The sequence below is a fragment of the Sporobolomyces koalae genome, assembly GCF_050403365.1.
Source record: "Sporobolomyces koalae JCM15063 DNA, S_koalae_JCM15063T_v1_ctg16, whole genome shotgun sequence".
NCBI lineage: Eukaryota > Fungi > Basidiomycota > Microbotryomycetes > Sporidiobolales > Sporidiobolaceae > Sporobolomyces > Sporobolomyces koalae.
In genome coordinates, this window is record NW_027481755.1 from 181,325 (window position 1) to 201,350 (window position 20,026).

The 20,026-nt window shown below is 55.9% G+C and overlaps 10 protein-coding genes across 10 annotated transcripts; 6 read left to right on the top strand and 4 right to left on the bottom strand.

Annotated features, from left to right (window-relative positions):
* Positions 1–15: 15 nt before the first annotated feature.
* Positions 16–1,631, top strand: JCM15063_003095 (uncharacterized protein; the record flags this gene model as incomplete). The annotated part of the gene is made up of 3 exons (XM_076678690.1): positions 16–83; positions 157–602; positions 682–1,631. The coding sequence occupies 3 exons, from the start codon at positions 16–18 to the stop codon at positions 1,629–1,631; spliced, it is 1,464 nt and encodes a 487-aa protein (XP_076534182.1).
* A 459-nt stretch (positions 1,632–2,090) lies between these two features.
* Positions 2,091–3,860, top strand: JCM15063_003096 (uncharacterized protein; the record flags this gene model as incomplete). Its single annotated transcript, XM_076678691.1, has 8 exons — positions 2,091–2,316; positions 2,420–2,538; positions 2,622–2,699; positions 2,760–2,886; positions 2,972–3,144; positions 3,225–3,346; positions 3,438–3,730; positions 3,799–3,860. 8 exons carry the CDS (start codon positions 2,091–2,093, stop codon positions 3,858–3,860), a joined length of 1,200 nt encoding a protein of 399 aa, XP_076534183.1.
* A 286-nt stretch (positions 3,861–4,146) lies between these two features.
* JCM15063_003097 (uncharacterized protein) lies at positions 4,147–5,440 on the top strand (the record flags this gene model as incomplete). Its single annotated transcript, XM_076678692.1, has 6 exons — positions 4,147–4,238; positions 4,374–4,443; positions 4,524–4,745; positions 4,810–4,953; positions 5,020–5,247; positions 5,318–5,440. The coding sequence occupies 6 exons, from the start codon at positions 4,147–4,149 to the stop codon at positions 5,438–5,440; spliced, it is 879 nt and encodes a 292-aa protein (XP_076534184.1).
* A 75-nt stretch (positions 5,441–5,515) lies between these two features.
* On the bottom strand, positions 5,516–6,208 carry JCM15063_003098 (DUF202 domain-containing protein; the record flags this gene model as incomplete). The annotated part of the gene is made up of 4 exons (XM_076678693.1): positions 5,516–5,704; positions 5,788–5,921; positions 6,004–6,018; positions 6,082–6,208. The coding sequence occupies 4 exons, from the start codon at positions 6,206–6,208 to the stop codon at positions 5,516–5,518; spliced, it is 465 nt and encodes a 154-aa protein (XP_076534185.1).
* A 178-nt stretch (positions 6,209–6,386) lies between these two features.
* JCM15063_003099 (uncharacterized protein) lies at positions 6,387–8,961 on the bottom strand (the record flags this gene model as incomplete). Its single annotated transcript, XM_076678694.1, has 8 exons — positions 6,387–7,181; positions 7,248–7,628; positions 7,699–7,827; positions 7,898–7,970; positions 8,039–8,446; positions 8,524–8,541; positions 8,696–8,764; positions 8,915–8,961. 8 exons carry the CDS (start codon positions 8,959–8,961, stop codon positions 6,387–6,389), a joined length of 1,920 nt encoding a protein of 639 aa, XP_076534186.1.
* A 1,130-nt stretch (positions 8,962–10,091) lies between these two features.
* Positions 10,092–11,427, top strand: JCM15063_003100 (uncharacterized protein; the record flags this gene model as incomplete). Its single annotated transcript, XM_076678695.1, has 6 exons — positions 10,092–10,206; positions 10,309–10,705; positions 10,778–10,856; positions 10,935–11,120; positions 11,185–11,294; positions 11,373–11,427. The coding sequence occupies 6 exons, from the start codon at positions 10,092–10,094 to the stop codon at positions 11,425–11,427; spliced, it is 942 nt and encodes a 313-aa protein (XP_076534187.1).
* A 468-nt stretch (positions 11,428–11,895) lies between these two features.
* On the top strand, positions 11,896–14,169 carry JCM15063_003101 (pepsin-like aspartic protease; the record flags this gene model as incomplete). The annotated part of the gene is made up of 14 exons (XM_076678696.1): positions 11,896–12,062; positions 12,154–12,166; positions 12,248–12,353; positions 12,416–12,447; positions 12,516–12,691; positions 12,762–12,869; positions 13,006–13,135; positions 13,198–13,309; positions 13,380–13,459; positions 13,531–13,608; positions 13,681–13,756; positions 13,825–13,929; positions 14,027–14,031; positions 14,104–14,169. 14 exons carry the CDS (start codon positions 11,896–11,898, stop codon positions 14,167–14,169), a joined length of 1,254 nt encoding a protein of 417 aa, XP_076534188.1.
* A 512-nt stretch (positions 14,170–14,681) lies between these two features.
* JCM15063_003102 (eukaryotic translation initiation factor 4E) lies at positions 14,682–15,646 on the top strand (the record flags this gene model as incomplete). The annotated part of the gene is made up of 3 exons (XM_076678697.1): positions 14,682–14,971; positions 15,033–15,537; positions 15,614–15,646. The coding sequence occupies 3 exons, from the start codon at positions 14,682–14,684 to the stop codon at positions 15,644–15,646; spliced, it is 828 nt and encodes a 275-aa protein (XP_076534189.1).
* Positions 15,647–16,091: 445 nt separating this feature from the next.
* Positions 16,092–17,051, bottom strand: JCM15063_003103 (uncharacterized protein; the record flags this gene model as incomplete). Its single annotated transcript, XM_076678698.1, has 1 exon — positions 16,092–17,051. The coding sequence occupies one exon, from the start codon at positions 17,049–17,051 to the stop codon at positions 16,092–16,094; it is 960 nt and encodes a 319-aa protein (XP_076534190.1).
* A 943-nt stretch (positions 17,052–17,994) lies between these two features.
* On the bottom strand, positions 17,995–19,671 carry SPP2 (spliceosome ATPase-activating subunit SPP2; the record flags this gene model as incomplete). The annotated part of the gene is made up of 4 exons (XM_076678699.1): positions 17,995–18,357; positions 18,428–18,742; positions 18,813–19,335; positions 19,445–19,671. The coding sequence occupies 4 exons, from the start codon at positions 19,669–19,671 to the stop codon at positions 17,995–17,997; spliced, it is 1,428 nt and encodes a 475-aa protein (XP_076534191.1).
* Between the last annotated feature and the right edge of the window lie 355 nt (positions 19,672–20,026).

Genomic DNA, 20,026 nt, shown 5'->3' on the forward strand with positions numbered 1-20,026 from the left:
GCTGCGCCGGTGGACATGCCTTCGCTGTTTCGCAAGCTGCTGACTCCAAAGCAGTCTACTGCAGACCTCAAGCGTGCAGCCAAGTGAGTCGACTCTCCGCACTCCGCTCTTCCAATTGCAGATCCCCGCTGACCCGCTATCTTCCCACTGGTTCAGGGTACGGGGCCCTTCTGCTATCAGCCGGTGGACTTCGCGCAACAAGAATGGTACCTCGTGTTCGCTCCCGTCCGAACTCGTGCTGAGGATTCTCGAGGAAGCGTGGGACGCCGATCCTTCGACCGCGGCCGTGTCGTCGCTCCTGTGCAAATCGATCCTCGAGCGCACCCGACGTTTCCTATACACCTGTCCGACCTTGCGCTCGGTCGGGCAAATCAATCTCTTTCTGCGCACGCTCAAAAAGCAGCCGGCCCTCGCGAGCCGTGTGGAGGCCGTCGTGCTCAATGGGCGTAGCGCTGGCGTCAACAGTCTCGGCGGGGGCGAAAGGATGCGTGGAGCGGTCACAACGAGACTCCCGCAGTTGCTCGAGCTCTGCAGCAACCTGCGAGCCTTGACCATCAAAGATGCGATCGTCTTCTCGCTGACCGACTTTTCCCACTCGGACTGTACGTCTTGACTCTCTCCCGAGCAATACGCCTCGTGTGACATGACCCGTGCTGACGAGCCGACATCGTTTCGTCGCAGCGCTGCTGCATTTGACGCTCGATGGGAGCCTTTTGTCGGATCGGACCACGACCCAGCGGTACCAAAAGCTCTACACTCCCCTCAAGAACCTCGTCACCCTCACATTGCGCTCAGCCGAATTTGACCTCTCGACTGCGGACCACTTCCTCTCGCCTCGCACCCTGCCCGCGCTCGCCGCGCTCGAGCTCGAGGGATGCCGCCTCGTCGACAATCCGTCCTCGCTCACAGACCTCGGTGTCTACGAACCCAGAAGACTTGCCGCGAGCCTCGACCTGCTCGTGCTCAAAGTGGCCAAGAACACGTACCCTACTGCAGAACAGCTCGCAGAAATTGCTGGCATCGTCGAGACTTGCTCCAAGCTGCGCGCGCTCGATATCGAGATCGCCTTCTTGACTTCACAACTTGTCGAGGCGATCCCGTCCGGCCTGACCCATCTCGCGCTCCTTGTTGCCCCTTCGCCTGCACCTGACCTTTTTCAGCCGAATCTCGATGCCGCACAAGCCCTCTCAGCTTCGTTCCAATCTCTCGCAATGGCCTCCTTCTCTCCTTCGTCTGGAACACCTTTCGGGACCGCGTCGCCTTCGAATCGCTCGCCGTACTCTCTAGCATCAGTTGCTTCCACCCCGGTTGCGCTGACACCGTTCGGCTCGCCCGGCCTAGCGCACTCATCTGGCTCTCCAAAACATGCGTTGAGCGAGCTCACACACTTGCGACTGCCTCGGTGTTGGGAACCCGACGTTCCCTATGGCTGGCGCGAAGCGGATCTGACCTGGGCCGTAACGAGGATGGTACGCGAGTGCAAGAAACGCCAGATCGTCGTTGGATACGCCCCTCGTCAAGAGCGCAAGAAGGGCCGGATCGTCCGAGGTCAGGAATTGCGAGACGAGCTCGAACTCGTCAGGAATTCGACTCATGGCGCGGTTCCGGTGGACAATGTGGCGCTGTACTGAGCTCGCTGGCTCAGCTTTCGGAAGCGTGCCGAACATTCGAGTGCAGTTCTAGCTGCTGAGGTTCTTGCACAATTCACAATCCTCCTCGCTACCTCTTGTCTGCGCACAATATGCCTGCCGGGATCGCCATGTCATCCAGATCGGAGATGCGGTCGCCCAGGTCCGCGTGCTAGCGGAAACAGTTACCATGACTCTTTTTCTTTCTTTTTCTCTCGTGTCTTTTTCCAAGTTGTTGTTTCTATCTTGCAATCGTTAAGAGTCTGCAGCTGTTTTCACAGCATATGCGAGTCTCGGACGGGCAAAAATGTTCAATCGGAAGGACGCGCCGCGCGCGCGCGCGTCCGTACGCGCTTTGTCTACCTACCGCCGACCAACACTGAAGCCCTCCAGCATCGCCTCAAGGCCAGACCTTGACTTGTACTAGCTCACTGCGACTTGCATCAGCGCGCGCGTCTCACCATGCCTCGCGCTTCTACCCGTCAAGAGGCACGTTCGCCTTCTCCCGAGAGATCGAATCAAGGCTATGCCGGACAACGACGACAGGACGAGGAACTCGCCAAGTTGAAGCTCGATGACCCAAACACGACCTGCAAGCACTTGTTCTTGCAGAGCTTGATGTCGAGGCGAGTCATGTCGAGGGAACTCGCTGAGCGATTGCACCGGGACTGCATTGAACTCTGTTCGGGTCAGTCTTTTCCTCGCATTCTGTAGAGCGTGACGACGGCGGCGAGAGTGATTCAGATGCTGAGACCCTTGACCGCTCCGACCTGCTTCGTTTCTGCCCACAGTCGAAGATCCTCCTTCTATGCAAGAATTCACGGACAGTATCGCCCGAGGTATCGAATTGATCGGGTTTGACCTCAAGCAAGTCAAGGATCAAGAAACCGGCAAGATCCTGTACATCGTCGTAAGTCTCGTATTTGGCAATTTTCAATAATTCTCGGAGTATAGAATCTGAATCTTCGAAAATCGCTCGATACACCGCTCCAGGCAAACACGGTCCAAGACACGGCCGCAAAACTCGCCACAGAATACAAACCGGAAGAGATTGCATTCTTCAAAACGATCGCAAGTCCATACTTTACCTTGATACCAGGGCTACTCACGAACCTGTTCCCGGCGACATAGGTCAAGAAGATCATGGAGGCAAGAGACATGAGTTACTGCGTCACTCAGATGGAAGCGATCAAAGGCGCGGCCGCTCCAATCACACGATTGAGCGCGATCCAGCTCATCAAGTCTTTCGTCGCAAAAGGTGCGCATGCTGTCGAAGCGCTCTCCTTGCACTGCATCGACAACATTCTGATGCTCTCGAGCTTGTGTGAACACTCTCTCGATAGATTGGCTCTCGCTGCACTCCTCTGGCCGACTCGTGCTCTCGGCGCGCTCCCTGTTTGAGCTACTACCCTATCTGAACGAAACCTACGGCCACGAGGATGACGAAGAAGTCGAACTCGAACCCCGGGATCGTTCTGTCGTGTTCTGCAACTACTGTTCCAAGATCGTCACGATGGTACGTCCTCGCAGCAACTCGCGTGGAGGCAAGGTGCGCAATCAGACAAGTCAGTTGATTCAAACGCTTCTTCTTGACAGGGATACGCATGTCCGAACCGGAATTGTGGAGTGCGATTGCACACGTCTTGCACCTCTGCCGCGATCGACGGGTCAGGTCTATGTCCTGATCGACTCGTGAATCCCGAGAAACCTTGTCGACAGTCAGTCATCACGATCCGTGCCCATCCAGGAAGTGCTGATCACACGGACTGACAATTTCCCTTGGAACTGTTTTCTTATGCGCGCGTACAGAGTTTGGAAGAAAGACGCAACGACAAACAAGTTTGTGGGAACCCCGGTTGGAGTCGCTGCGCTCGGACTCGGCGACGATGCCCACGCGACCAGCGACGTAGGAGACGAAGAGCCTGTCAGTGCCAAGAAGAAGAAGCGACCGTCGGGAGCTGCGAGCAGTGCGGCGAAAGGCAAGGGCAACAAGAAGTCAAAGACACAGCGAGTTGTTGACGATGATGAGGATGACGACGAGGAGGAAGAAATGCAAGATGACGATGAAGAAGAGGAGGCCGAGTTTGACGATGATGAGGACGGTAAGCGCTCGTCTAGCTTTGAACGCACTTTGTCGGGAACTGACGCGTTCTGCTTTGAGCTCTCCTAGATTCGGAAGATGACAATGTCGCAAGTTCTCGTGGCAAGTCTTCGAGCCGGAAAAAGCGGTAGGACAGTCGGGCATGACAAGGATGAGTTAGTGTGCAACTAAGCTGTAGGAATCGCTCTCGAAAGCGGTGTTTTCCCGTCCGTGACAGAGGTTTCTCGCGCATGCATTGATCAGAGTAATCGCGAATGGTCGGTAAAAAGTCTGTAGACAAACGAGAATATGAATACCTCTGAGCTGTTTCACCATTGTTCACCATTCGGAAAGCTGCCCCGCTTGCGCAATCACATCTGCCTCCACCTCTTGCACCTCCACCCTATCTACGAGGCACAGACAAGACACTGCTCAGCCATGGCCATCACATCTGTCAGCACTGTGCCGCAGTTCTACCAACTGACAGACGACGATGACAAGATCTCGCTCGTCGACTTCTTTGCAACTTGGTCAGTCTGACCGCGACGAGCTCCTTGTCGAGCGAACGATCTCGAAACTGATCCTGTAACTCTCCCACTACCGGAATCGTCCTTCTCGCTCGCGCTTCTCGCCCATTTCGTCACTCGCACCGCCTCACACTCTAGGTGCGGACCATGCAAAGCGATCGAACCGGTCGTTCAAAAGCTCGCGATCGAATACAATGGACGAGTGCAGGTGCGTCGTGGTCCCTAGCATGCGCGTCTGACACGGAAGCTCGTCGCGCTCACACCATTCTGCACGTGCTGTCCCTCCAGTTCCTCAAAGTCGACGTCGACCGCGCGCAAGACCTCGCGCAAGAATTCGGCGTCTCGGCCATGCCCACGTTCTTGCTGCTCAAAGGTAGCCAGAAGCTAGAGGAGGTTAGGGGTGCCAACCCCGCCGCACTCACCGCGCTCGTCAAGAAGCACGCCCCGCCTGCCGCTGCTGGTGCTGCATCGACCTCGACAGCACCTGTCGAGAAAGGTCTCGAAGGCTTCGTAAATCCTCCGATTTCGCCCCGCAGTCCGATTCCATCGAGTGCTAATTGTATCCTCACAACAGGCTTCGCTCAACTCGAGCATCGACCTTTCTCAAATTCAATGCCTCAACGAAGCTTCTGACCATACCGTGCGGGATCTCTTGCGTGGAGGCGGTGACAAATGGCTCGAATCAGATGCCGACGAGCAACTGCTTCTCCAGATTCCTGTACGTTGCAACCACCCGATGACCTAATCAGGCTGCCTGTCATGCCAACACCCCTTACGCGCACAGGTGAATCAATCGATCAAGCTGCGAGCAATCCGCTTTACCACGGTACCCGCTTCTCTCGCGTCGGCTCCGAAATCGATTCGGTTGTTTGTGAACCAGTCGTCAATCGGGTTCGACGAGGCCGAAGGTCAAGACGCAGCACAGGAGCTCGAGCTGACAGAAGCGCAAGCGAAAGGGTCTGAAGCGGTTCAACTACGCTTCGTGCGGTTCCAGAACGTTTCGCATCTCTCGGTCAGGCGAGTTCTCTGCGTTCGGTCCGGGAATTCCATTCTGACCCGGTCGCCTCTCCGACTTCCTCTAGATCTTCGTCGCGTCGAACCAGGGTGGCGAGGATGTCACCAGGATCGACAAGCTCGACCTCATCGGCGTCCCGATCGAAGGAACCGCAGATCTCGCAGGCCTCCAGAAAGGTGACGACGAATAAAGGATCTATTTGTAGGAAAGATTACAATGACAATAATGATGAACAAAAGAGGTCGAGACAATTGTGCAGGGCGTATCAGTTGGCCGCGAGCAGGATGATACAAGTTGTAACAATGAGCAACCCTATTCCGGCTATGACGGCTTCGCCAATCCTACCTGCATAGGCGAAACCTTTCTTTTGAAAGTAAGACTTGGTCACTCCGAAATAGCCGCTCGTGCCAATTGCTATCGTGCACAGCGCCGCGACGAAGAACAATACTCCGAGCTGAATTCCCACAATGCCAACCCTACTGAGTCAGCGAATCTTGTTATCTGTGTACAGTAAGGAGAGGTAGAGAGTAGGATTACGGGAGTGTCGGCGTTGAGTTCGACTTGAGGGATTGACCCTTCACGCCCGAGTTGGAACCGCAGGAGAAGCGCCGCAGAAATGACGAGCAGGTACAGCGTCACTTTGACCCAGCTGAGAAAATTGCGCTCTCGAGCTGTATCTCTCACGACGTGCGAGAAGATTCAGCTACATGCCCGACGCTGGCGTACGAGGGACGAGGTGGGACATATAAGTACCTAGGAAGTCCCGAGCTGATCGCGGGGCCAAGCTTCAGTGATTGATCACAGCGCATTCACACAGTCTCAAGCACATACCAGTACTGCCCTCGTTCGCGATCACTAACGGTCGTTTCCAGCTCGCGGCAGGCCAGCCGGAACCAGCATCTCCCGTTTGCGCGCCCGCGTACTCCTGGTCTAGCGGGTCCCGCCTGAATCTCGACATGGATCGAGGTAGTGATATCGGTGCAAGCAAGGACCGAGGCTTGAGCGTAGTATTTACGGAAGGGAAGAAGACGTCAGTGAGATCGTTGCCCCTGAAAATAATGACAGAATAGTCGAGGTGGCTCGAACTCGCTGTGCTGCAGGGTCACAGTGCTACATTCCAGGTGTTCGACATGGTACTACATAGCAAGCAGATTCGCGGCTACTTTCTTGGCCTTTTCGAGAGTCGCCTCTCCTGCAGCTTCCTTCCACACGTTGACTCCTTCATCCGAGGCACTCTTCTCAGCCTTCGCGACTGCGATTCCTACGTCGCCCGACGCGATCTCGATTTCGCCGAGATGCGCACCGGCCGATCGCAACAGTTTCACCATCTCGAGTCCGACCGCACCTCCCATCTTGGCCGCGAGGAACAGCGCCGAGTGGCCTTGCGCATCTCGGCAGTGCACGGAAGCGCCGTGCGAGAGCAAAACTTCGATGTTTCGAGGCCGGGAAGCGAGGATTGCGAGGTGGAGAGGGACTTCGAGCGTGGCCGAAGTCGGCTCGTTCAGGAGTGCCGGGAGTCGACCGGTGCTACTGTCGATGAGCGATTGCAGCAAGTTGTCCGACCGCGTCGCAGCCTGACCGAGGAGGTACGGCAGGATCGCAGACTCGATCGCCTCTTCGTCTGCGAGCGTCGCCGGCCATTCGACGTTGAGCTCGGCAGGGACTTCCACCGGCGCCGGTGCCGTAGGGTCCGGAAGGAACGCGGTTTTGTGGGCAGGGGACGCAGGTTGGCGCTGGGTTGATGGCGAGCACGCGATCATATGGGTGAACAACGATCTCAGACGACTCTTGCTGTCGAGAGGTGAGGAGTACGTCGGCACGGGAGAGACTGGTGTGAGTTCTCCTCGCAATGGCTGTGTGATCAGCTTGCGCACTTGCGCCGCGGTGAGGTCGGGTTTGGAGAGGAGATACGCCAGTTTGGCAAGAGCGCACTGCCAACGTGAGAGGATGAGGTCAGCAACAGACCCTGAGATAGACTCAATTCAAGGTCAGCTCACCTCGGTGGTCATGTCGAGTCCGCTGACGATGCCGACTGCAGCAAGAGCACGTCCCGTCTCGTAAATTTCGCTTGCGACTCGTCCTTGCGAACACTGAGTCACATTGACGATGACGACCCCGCGCTCTGCGGCATCTCTGAAAGCCGACAGGAGCTCTTCTCGTCGCGGAGCGTTGCCAGCGCCATACGTCTCGAGAACGACTCCCCGGATGTCTGAGCCCAGGAATGCACGAACGGCACTGCCGCTCAGGCCCGGGAAGATGCGAAGGGTCGTGACCTGCGACGAGAGTGCTTTGTGGGCGCGGAACGGTCTCGGACCGGGACGCAGAACTTGGTTCCAGGCCACCTCGATATCGATTCCTACTTCTGCAAGCGCAGGGAGCTAGACCGAAATCATACGCAGATTGAGCTGCGTGTTGTCGAGCGCTATGAGTTGCATCCTGGTCACTCACGTTTGGGCTCGTGAACGCATGAAACTCGTCCGCTGATGTTTTAGATGTGCGGTTGCCTCGGTAGAGCGTGTTGTCAAAGTACAGGCAAACTTCAGGGATCTGAAAGTGGCCTGCAATAATTAACGACGCCTGTATATATGTGAAAACACGTCAACTTGATAATCGGGTTCAGATTAGAAAGTGACCACCGGGGACGAACGAGCAAATTGTCGATGCTGTCTGTGAAAAGCTGGCTAAGGGGGATCTGGGCACCGGTGATGATGACGGTTTTGCTTTTTCGACCAGGTTTCCAAGGCTCAGTGACACGAACGTTGCGAGGGAAGTGTGCACGGCGTCTCACCCAAGGTCTTCGAGAAGAAAGCTCAGCGCCGAAGCCGAATACGACATGGTATCCGTTCCATGGAGCACGATGAAGCCGTCATACGCATGGTAGTTGCGTTCGATATCGCCAGCGATGCGGAGCCAGTCGCCGGGCGAGATCTCCGAACTATCGATGAGCGTTTCGTACTCCCAGACGGCGTAGCGGATGCGCTTCCCGTGAGCCGACTTTGGGGTGACGAGCGACGACAGATGCACGGTCCCGGTCGACGTCAAGACTTCGATCGCAGACGGATCGTCTTTCGATGTCGAGTGTGGGAAGACGTCAGGCGTGGTGGTCCCGCTCGCCGACCTCTTGTTCGACCAAGAATCGAAGGCTCCAATCGAGTACGAATTTGCAAACACGGAATCGCCAGTCGGATCGTGGAACCTAGCCAACGAAATAAGGGCTGAGAACGGACCCGAGCATGAAGACAAGAAGTTGGGGAAAAGGAAATTGTGTCACACCGCGATTGAGAGCGCAAACTGATTTGCGTTTCGGTGCAACGAGAGCGATAAGCGAGTTAGTCCAGAAAGGGACAGATGCGACAGATGCGAGCAGGCGGCCGCGAGTGAGCAAGGCAGGCTCTATTCGCGCATTTCCGACGGAAGAGTCGAGTTTGGGAAGGACGGCACTCACTTGCTCGCGAGAAATCCGGGGTGAGGTTGGTAACCGGAATCCGCTCCTCGGAGCATGCCGATCGTCCCTCTGCGAAAATCCGGGCAAGCATATCGAATACGTGGAATACCGAGAAACAATTGCGATTAAGCATCCGGATTCGAGAACATTTGCGAAGTCTTCGATCAGCGGAGCAATGGCCGAGCCGAAAAACCTGGAGAACAGGGTACGCGATCTCACCCAGTGTAGATGACCAGCACTCGGGCTTCGGAAGCGTCGTCCAGCATGACTCAGTGACGCGGTACGCGAGTGCAAGCGCGATCGGGCTTTGTGATCAATTCGTCTGGCACCAGGATAGCGAGAGCCAGACGGTAACAGCTAGCGAACGCGCGAAAATGTCGAAAACAGCAAGAGTCAAAAAAATATCACAAAAATACGAGTAGAGCCAGCGACCGTTTGGAGCACACACATAATAGAGGGACCACTGGTGTATTCGAACTAGTCCCAAGGAAGACAGTCGCGTCTATCGCCGAGAGAATGTGCACCCGGAAGCTGAGCGGAAAGTGGGAGAATGCGAGGGAGACAAACCGGCCTGGGTCCTCCGCTGATGAGCGCCTCGCGGCGCGCGCGGACATCCGGGTGTGCAAATTCGAAAATGGGCACTTTCGCCGGAGTCGCGGTCTCTGTGCGACTCGCGGCGGTACTGCAGTACATACAGGATACTCTGTGTAGCTGGCGGAATACGGTTGACACGAAGGTCAACTATAGGGTTGCAACGATGCGACGAGAGCTCTAACCGGGCGTCAGCCGTCAACGTACGACTTTTTTCCAGAATGGCAAGAACGCCAGCGGCTCAGGGGTACGGGATGCGGAGTGCAGCGCGGAGTGTGCGGGGTCACAAAGAATTGCGATGTGATGGATGAGCGAGTGCCGAGAAAGCGGACGAGGTACGACTCGGATCAGCTTGAATTTGCTGCTGAAAGAGGAAAGTCCGGCGTAGATTTCTCACAATCTGCGGAGCGATCGCCCAAGACACGAGAACGCTCGTCCAAGCGATCGGGAAGGCTACTATACGATCGAGCGGGAAACGCTCCCGGCGGCCTGTTCCCCTCGGGCCTCCCCCATTTTTTTTCCTTCGCACATTCTGAACAACTCTCGCTTTCTCCCTCCCTCCCTTCTTCCTTATCCCAGGCATCAACCCCATCGCGACTCCTCCTTTTCGACGCCCCAACCCGCTTGCCTCATCCTCGGTGCGTCGAAGGTCCTAGCGTCCTCACATTCATTCAACTTCGCCTTATCTCCCACTTTCGCGGCGCTCGAATGCCCTCAAATGCCCTAGAGCTTCTCTGTCGACAGCATGCTGACGTTGCTATTGCTGCTGCACAGGTTCCGTAATCCTCCTCCACCTCTGATCATCATGCGCTCGACCATCGCTATCGCTTCGCTGCTCTCCCTCTCGACCTTCGCCGTTGCGCAGAACTACGGTCGCTTCCCTTGTACCATCGTCAACGGTGACGGAACCTTCTCTCCTGGTCAGTCTTCCTCTTCATCTAGCGTGTCCAAAAACACCAAGCTCATGCAATCCCCTCTCGTTTGCACCCTCGATCCTCCTGAACTCAAAATTCCGACATCAGACCAATCGCAATGCGGCTCCGACTTCTTGGTCGCTCCTGGAACCGGAGATGGAGGATCGCAAGGAGATAACCCTGTCCCTACCTCGCCCCAGTGCACTCAGGATGCTGCTACTGGCCGCTACTACTGCGGTATTGCCGGAGCTGCCTGCACCTCCAGCGATAACTGTGACAACGGCCAGTGCACCAACGGTGTCTGCGGCGGAGCACCCGGCACTCCCTGCGACGGCGACGACTCCGTATGCTCTGGATTCCTTTACTGCACTGGCAGCGAACTTCAAACGACCTCGTCCGACACCTGCGGAGGTATTGGATCGTACTGCCAAGACACTACTCAAAGCGACCCCAGCGCCCCGGCCTCCCAACAGTTCGCGACCTTCAACAACTTCTGCGCTTCGGGGTGAGAATCATTGCCGCTTTTTCGACGACGGGAAAAACTCATTCTGACCATTTGTCCCCTGTCTGGCGACAGCTACTGCAACTACGGAACCGCTCAATGCGATGTCCGCGGCACTACCGTCGGCGCCGACTGCTCCTCTGACCCCGACTTCGTAAGCGGAGACTGGCTCACCCTCCTTTTGCGATCGAGCTCGGAACTGACATCCTCGATTCGTCGAACCCGTCGACAGTACTGCGGCCAGACTTCGACCGGTCAAGCCTTGACCTGCGACCAAAGCACCAACCAATGTGCCCTGGCCGCGGTTCCTTCGGGCCGTGCTCGTGCTCGTCGTAACGTCAGCCTCAACACCTGTGCTCAAGGTCACGAAGCTTGTGCCGTCGAGGGAACCTCCTCGTTCGAATGCGTTGACACTCTCGTAAGCTACCATGCTCGCTCCTAAATGCCACTGGCATTCGCTGACGAGTGAATCACGACAACAGTCTTCCCTCGAACAATGCGGAGGTTGCGCTGCGTCCGGCAAGGGCGTTGACTGCACTGCCCTCCCTGGTGTCTCGAGCGTCGGCTGCTCCCAAGGAGTGTGCCAGATCTGGTCAGTTGATTCTTGATTTGCTCCGATATTAGAATTTGAGCACGGACTGACTCTCATCCCGACTCTCTCGCTACACAGGTCCTGCCTCGATGGCTACTCCTGGGACGCCGAGTCGCAATCCTGCGTCGCCTAAACGGCCCACGGTCGTCTGCTTCGGACTTTTCCCTCTTCCTGACTCACTCTAGATTTGCTTTTCTCCCTCTTTTTCTCTCTCTTCCTTGGGGTTTTGCATCGGACTCTCGTTACTAGCACCTTCCCACACGTACACACTCGTTTAATTGGTCGTCTCTTGAGTCTTTGGTCCTGTATCTTTCTCACTTTGAATATTCGGAAGTTCCACGACGAACTGGAAATGTAACGAAATGCCATTTCGACACTCTTATGTTTCCGTGTCTTTTGCGCTGGATTGTGTCGAGATGTGGCGGATCCGTCGCAGCCCGACAATTGAGAGCCGACATTTGAATATTCGCGGCGGCCGGCTATTTTGCAATCGGTGTTGTATTCTTTCAAGTTTCTCTCGATCTCCACTCCTCACTCTAATCGCGCGGACTTCACTCTCCCTCACCTCTAGTCACTCGTTACAGCGCCCGCGACAAGCAGGATGATCCTCTCGACCGCACTTGCGCTCTCTCTCGTCTCAATCGTCTTTCCCACAGCGATCGACGCGTCCAGGACGATCCCGCTCACCAAGCGCGACACGGGGATCACTCAAGCGGACGGCAGTGTCAATCTGAGCGCGATCAAGCAGGAAACCAGCCGTCTGTTCAGGTACGTTGGCTACTCTGCTATACCCGTGCGCGCACGCGTTGCTTGTTGTTCGGATGATTCAACTTTCCATCTCGACTTGGCGTTTCCGCAGCAAATATCAACGGGTGAGTTCACGGTCGCGTGTGTTGAAATAACCCAGAGCACGGTATGCTGACCAAGGAGGCTCGGCGGCGCGCATCTGACAGAACACGAACGCGGTTACGGCCAACAAAGCGGCGCGCCGCACTCAAGGTGGTGTCCAGCAACTCTCGAAGCGTGGCTCTGTTCCGCTCACGATTCAGGAACAAGCCAGTACGTACTGCGCCATGCATCATTGAGAGAAGTGTAACCGATGCTCAAGTGAAATTGCACAGTCTGGACGGGAAGCGTAACGATCGGAACTCCGGTGAGCTGCTCGAGCCGAGACGGTACATCCCCCTCGCGGAACTGACGAGCACAGGATTGCTCGAGCAGGCACAAAACTTTGACATTTACTTTGACACTGGCTCGTCCGACTTCACCGTTGCTTCGACGACATGCGGGTCGAGCTGTGGATCGAAAGACCGCTACAATGTTGCCGCTTCGTCGACTGCCAACAGAACGTCGACGACAGTCACGACCAACTTTGTTGATGGCACCTCGTCGAGCGGGCGAGTTTCCGAACCTGGACACCTCAATCGCATCGTCCACAATAGCTCACTGTCGAACCTTGCTCTTCAGACAACTCGTTTATGATACTGTGTCCGCTGGTATGCTCACTGCAAAGAGTCAAGCCGTCATCGCGGCTTCGTCTCTGTCTTCGTCGGTATCGCAAATTCCGTCTGATGGGTAAGTCTCGATATCGTGCCAAGCTGTCCTGGCTACACTGACTCGTTCTCTTGCGATCGTCTCTAGACTGTACGATTCACCTTGGAGATCACACTGTCGTTGATGCCGTACTGACTTGCTATGACTGTCGCTGCAGAATGGGACTCGCCTACCCGGCTCTCTCCCAAGCATACTCTTCATCCTTTCAGTTCACGTTGACCAATGAAGGAGTCGGCAATGTCCCGTACTTTGGTTTGCGCCTTTCGAACACCCCGGGAGTCTCCGCTGTAGGTTCCGCTCCAAGGCAACAACGACGCAAGCAGTATATACTAATATTTTTTTCCCACAGCTTACCTTCTCCGGGTACGCGCGTAACAAGATCACCGGTAGCATTCGATTCTTTAACGTCGCCAAGGACGACTCGAGCACAACGTTCAACACTTACTGGCAGATTGCTGCCTGTAAGCTAGGCTTAGTGTCGCAACTGCCGTATACACCGACCTGATCACCATTCTCTGTCCTTGCCACCAGCTGCTCCCTTCGTGAACGGAGCACAAGCGATCAGCCAACGCGTCAACCATATCTTGGATTCTGGTACAACTCTAATTATCGTAAGGTCCCATTTCGGTCTGACCGTGAACGTCCTGCGTAGAGACTTAGCATCTATTGCTGGTACTGGTAGGCGCCGCAAGCTGCTGCATCCCAATTCTATGCCAAAATTCCGGGATCGCAAGTTTACGACACTGGAGTATGGACTTTCGTAAGTGGACCCTATGCAGGATGCAGGTACGTGTCGCTGTGCTGATCTGTCGTCACCATGCGATGCGGTCAGCCTTGCAACTCGACGCCGACGGTCGAGTTCAGTTTCGCTCGTATCACTCTGCAAAAGTACAAGATCAACCCGGATGGTACGCGCGTCTGAATGGTGCGATCCGTACACCTACCTGACGAGGCTGACGTGGTGTGTACGAGACAGATTTCAACCTTGGGTACACAACGGAAGACCCGACTCAATGCGTGGGAGCAGTTATGGGTGCCAACCTCGGCATCGGATCGAGCTGGATCTTGGGCGACACGTTCAGTAAGTCGTGGACGCTGTGCGGCCAGAGTATCGGGCTTGCTAGCGTACGAAGGACTAACCAAGCTCTGTTCATCGCGTCTGCGCTTGCCGCCTGCAGTTCTCGTGAGTTATGCGTTTTCTCCCCTTACTTACCGGGTTCAAGGATATCGTGCTGATACCCGTATGATCGCACAGTCCTGGTACATCGTGCACGATGTCGCGAGAGGTCGGATTGGACTCGTGGCCCCTCGCTCGACTTGATCAAGCTAGATTGGTATCGTGTACTGTCTCTGCCCTTTGCCTTCGCCTTTCTTCTGGTCGCGCCCCTGCACCTTGCCTTTCATCGATACACACAATCGGTCTCTTATTCTGTCGCTTCATTGCGGAGCGAAAGCTTCTGTGTGGGCCGGGTACAGGATTCTGGCTCGTGCGTCGTTATTACCTATTCATCCGTTTCCTTTCGCTGCACATATATATTGGATCTCGCTACCTTGTTGCGAATTGTGTCGAGGAAATGACGAGAGTTCTGCTTATGTGAGTGTGGCCATGTGGCGAAGTTAGTTGCTGCACGTGAGGCGGACCACGGCGCGCTGTCCACAGGAGCTGACATCGTTTCCACACGACCGCGCTCTCCGAATCGCCTGACACTATCTAAGCTACCAGATCACCCATCGAGAAAGCAGCTGGCCCGATAGATCCATACAGCTGATCCGACCTTGTTCATCTCGTTCGATCATCTCGCTCAACCTTGCGACAACCTTTCCCTCGATCCAATGTCGAACCCTACTGCCTCGCCACCTGCACCGCAGTCGAATCTCCCCGCTGCTGCCGCGCAAGCGTCACATGCCGCAGTCAAGACGGCGATCGCGACGGAGGATCACGAACCGGGCACCGCCAAGGACGTGACTGTCCTGTCGGATCCGACCAACTTCAACGTCAAGCACCCACTGTACTCGCCGTGGACTCTATGGTTCGATTCGGCGAGCAAGCAGGACAAGGCAAAGTCGTGGGAGGAAGCGCTCTCCAAAGTCATCTCGTTCCAGTCGGTTGAGGAGTTCTGGGGGTATGTTCCCCCCCTGCTCGATCGAGCGAGAGACTAGTGCTGACTGACGACGAGCGTACAGACTGTACAACAACATTATCGCACCTTCGCACCTCTCGCCAAATTCAAACTACTACCTGTTCAAAGAGGGCGTCAAGCCGGCATGGGAAGACTCGGCGAACGCCAAGGGAGGCAAGTGGTCCGTACAACTGCCTCGGGGCAAGTACGCGTCCGAAATCGACACGTTCTGGCTCTACACGATGCTCGCCGCGATTGGCGAAACGTTTGAAACCCCGTACTCGGAACCGCCTGCATCGGCATCAGAACCGCCAGTGCCACCGACACCGCTGCCTTCAACTTTTTCGAACGAGATTACCGGCGTGATCGTCTCGGCCCGTAAAGCGTTCTTCCGAATCAATTTGTGGACCCGCACGTCCTCGCCTGAGGACGAGGCGCGGATCAAGGACATTGGCAAACATTTCAAGTACGGCGTGCTCAATTTCGAAAAGGGTGGGATCAACTTTAGCGAGAAGGACAAGGTGTCGAGCGATGTCGAGTTTGTCAGCCACAAGGACAGTCAAGCAAAAGTAAGCAGTTTTGTTTTCCCTCTTGTCTACGTGCTCGAAGCCGATTCTGACCGATCGGAGTACATCGTCTGTTCAGTATGGTACCAAGGTGAACAAGTGGACTGTGTAACGCACGCTTGGCCCCCCGAAGACACAAACACAACCAAAATTTTCCTGCCGAGACGAACGACGATGATGCCGCTTGCATACGTACCTACCCTGATGTCAATAGCTCTCGATCTTCTGTCTGTCTTTCGTGTATAACCAGATCCTCCGAGAGGTCAAATACCACTGCAACATGCTCGAAGGGTTCCAAGCTTGCTTCTCCTTGCCGATTCGTTGCCGCTTGCCGGCTTCGAGTAGCGCTCAGACGACAAGAGTACTCTCAGGTCCTTTCGGCGAGCTCGCTGCATATTCAAGCGCGACGAGCTACAGTGTTTAAGGTAACAGATACATATCGGGGGAAGACCAGCCATCCAGCAAACAAGGACAAATCAGACAAGTGACGAAAGAATCTAGGGGAGGTTGATCAAGAAGATAGAGGCGGAGAAGGGAACAGGATCGATTCAAGTAGGTCAAAGGAATCGATACATGCGGGCTTTGCGCAGGGACAATTGATTCTTTGCCATGGAGTAATATTGGGCATTCGAATCGTGGTGAGGCTGCTGATCCAACAAGGTGTGGTAAGGGTTGTACTCGAGATTGTGCGTGGTCTGAAAGTCATAGGAATTGGACGGTCCCCTCACGTCCGATTGATCCAATACTGGGATCTGCAAGTCGCTCCCACGACGCCCTGCTGGAGCAAAGACAACGCTTCCTGATGCTGCAGCTGGTCCACCAAGCCAGGCGCCTGGCCCAGGATACCCATCATTGGTGTAGTGAGACCAGGTCGGCAAGGGACTGCGAAGGTCGTGCGCGCCATGGGGCTGATCCGAAACGTGCGAATTCCACGAGTGAGCTTGATTCAACACTTGAGCCTGAAAATCGTGCCCATGACCGCTTGCCGGATCGAAGACGCCGCTTCCTGATGGTGCAGCTGGTCCAACTTGATAGCCTAGCTCAGGATACCCATCATGGATGTAGGAAGGCTGCTGTTCGGACCAGGTGTGGAAGGTATTGTGGAGGCTGTGCGCATCGTGCCGTTCGGTCGGGTACGATCGATTCGATACTGAGGCCTGAAGATCCTCATCAGGCCATGTCGGCTGGAAGACATTGCTTCCTGACGCTGCAGCTGATTGGGATTGATGGACCCAGTCGTTTGAAACGGCATAGTGGTCATTGAAGCCGGGATGGCCGAAGCCGTACGACGCACCATACAGCCCCAAAGCTGGCTGCGGCTGACGTGCTGCTGAGCCTGCACCAGGAACAGTATTGAATGCAGCTGGGGGGTGTGAGTGAAGAAACGAGAGCTGAGGGGTTGTGGCAGACGTCGCGCTGTCTGCATCGGCTACCGGTTCCGAGGGGCTAGGTTTCCAGCCAGCTTCTTTCGCATTGTCCAGACAGTACTGGTACTTTTCTATGTCCAGACCCTTCATTGAGGTCGCGTCTGAGCGATCCTCTTGATGACCATGGGGTTACAGAACGACGAGCTCACCCTGCGTACGAAGATTCCCAAATCGGGTGCTTTTTCCCATGTGCCCGTTGTGTCCGAGGCGGGGCAGGAGTGACGTACTCTGCGCTGCCAATGAACCTGAATACTGATCCGTGTTCGCTGCAAAGGAAGAGTGCTTACAATGTGCGCTTGGTCTCCCAGTAGAATTTGCACTTCTTGCAGTCGGGCTCAGCCTTGTCTCGGCGATTGGGTCGTTCGCTGTTCCCGGGCTCGGACGCGTCTCGGTCCCTGCGCTCGGGCGCTGCACCGTCCGCGCGACGACTTGGTGGACGATGATGCAGCTTGATGTGATGGCTGCGGCTCTGCAGGGCAATACTGGATCGGTCACTCGTGGGCTTTCCGAGCGAGATTGCGTTTCACGCACCGCGTCGGTAAGATCAGGATGTGTGCAGAAGAAGCACGGAGAGCTTATGCGAGCCCTGCCCTCGTGCTGTGTTTTCATATGCTTGGAGAGGTCCTGAGTGGTCGACCGAAATGCCCTAAGTCTGGTGCTACTCTGGAACGATACGGAGGAAACACCTACGGCGACGGGAGGCTTGTCCTTGCAGTCCCCGTGCTGACACTGGTACCGTGGCCTTGGCCCGGGCGGTCGCTTTCGCTTTCGCGGGTGTTCGGAAGTCTTTCGAGAATTTCTGGGCATTGAGGCAAAAAGGCTCAACTCGAAAGAGGCAGTTCTGGTGAAGGGACTTGGGCAGGACGCACGACGGACGCCCACTGCACAAGCCTCTACACCGAACCGGACAACTCCGCGGTTATCAGCGTCGTGCGCAGTCACTCGCACTCGAGATTGACGTTGAACCTCAAGCAACCTGAACGAAGCGCCTAGCGAGGAAGTGTCTTTACATACTGCGCTGAAGCCTACGAATTCACCTCCTGTCTCTACTCCCGCGATCATCCCGCTTGCGCCTCTCGTCCCGATAGCTCTCGCGATCGTCTCGATATCTGCGGGCGTCTCGATCGTCCCTGCGACTGCTCCGTCTATCATCTTCATCGTAGCGTGACCGTCTGCGGTCGTCTTCTCGCCGGGAACCGCGTCGATCGTCCTCCTCGGGGCGAGACTTCGACTTGCCATCCAGATCGTCATCATAGCGTGAACGTCGGTAGCCGTCTCGATCACGGTCCCGACGTGGTGACCGTTCTCGCTCGCGACGAGTAGACGAGGCTGGCGGAGGTGAGCGAGAGTGACGCTGGGAAGAGGCTCTTGATCCATCGGTGACTGGCAGAGGAGTCTATAACGAGTGCGAGTAGCGGATCAGGTTGGGCAAAAACGCCGAGAAAGCGTAGAGCATCGCCACTCACACTTCGGCCCGATGCAGAGCTCTCCCTCGCCTGCTTGACCAGTGGAACAAACTTCATCTCTTCCCTTCGACTCTTGCCCATGGGGCCCGAGCCACTCTTGCTCTTTGCGCTCTTATCGCCACCTGTGCTTCCTATCGCTTCTGCCATGGGTTTCGCCCCGATTCCGAGCAGCGCTGGTCTTGACGACGGGACGTGAGCTTCGATCGCGCCCCGTCCACTGCGAGACGCGGCCTGTCCCGGTTGCCATCCCATACCTCGCAGCATGGCAAGCCCAAATGCGCCCACCGGAACGCGAGCATAGTCGTCGAGAGATGCCTATCGGACGAAAGCGCTCGCCATGTCAGTCCCTACGCATTTGAGGGGTTCATGAGAGTGAGAGACGCACTTCGTCTGGCCGCGATTCGACGTCCCGTTTGAGTGCGTCAGCTTCTTCAATCGGTCCATTTCTTGCGTCTTCTGCCGAGTAAATGGCCTCCACTGAGACTTCCTCCGCCGTCGCAGTACTTCCTCCTTCTCCGAGCAACTCTCTCAACGCTCTTTGCTCTTCGGTTTCCTGCGTTTTCGGCTGTGCTGTCACGGCAGAGGGTGCTTCGACGCTCGAGGGCGTCTCATTGGGCGGATTGTCGGCGGCCTGCGGAGGCGGATTTCGTTTCTCCCGCTTTTCGAGACCACCGACTACCTCTTCCGTGTTGATTGCGTCGGCGTCTGCTTCCGAGACGGAAGGGACCTGAGACGGTCCTTCCCGCATTCGCATCCCGCCTCCTTGTTCGGGCAGGTACATCTCGCGCTTCTTGCCGTTCCTGCCAGCATTCCTACCCGCTCTGAGCTCTTCTGCCGCCTTGCGCCAGTCCTTATTGGCCAGGGCCGGAATGACGAGAGGAGCTGCCGGTTTCGCTTTGGCATGTTTGCTGCGCGGGTTGCAATACGTTCGCACAATGAGGTCAGCCTCGCTCAGTCTCTTGGACGAATACAGCAGAGCTCGTGGGAGCGGCTAGTCCAGTATGCTGGCAGACGGACCTGGTAGCTCCATCTCTCCCGAATGCGGTCACTTCCTCCTCTTGCACCTTTCGGCGCTTGCTGTCCCCCCCGCTAGACCTACGAAACGCATCATGATCGTCTTCACTGTCGTCCTGAGAGTCGCCGTCGCCGCGATGCGATGAGTGGCGCCCGTTCGACGGTCGAGAAGGTGCCGCGTTCGAAGTCGGCCTGTTCGGCGCGCTGATCTTGAACGAGATACCACTCATCGCTCGAGGACCGGAGTCGTAGATGCACGAAACTGGCAGAGCGAGACCCAGCTGTGAATGATTGATCCGAGAATGTTCCGCGTGCGCTCGCACATTACGACATAATGCTGCCCTCATTCTCAGCCTAGAGTTCGCAAGTATTCCATTGCAACAGCGCGAACCACTTCCAAATAGTCACGCAGTCGCTGTAATTAAGTAAAAACGATGAAGAATTGCAATATCAATATTAGCTCGATCAGCCTTACGTTTGGTCCTCGCTTGGTCTATTGGTCCCCTTTATCTTCCATTTACGCCGGTTCAATTCACTGGCCGCATACTCGGAAGAGCGAGACCGTCCTCTGCCTAAGCCACAATA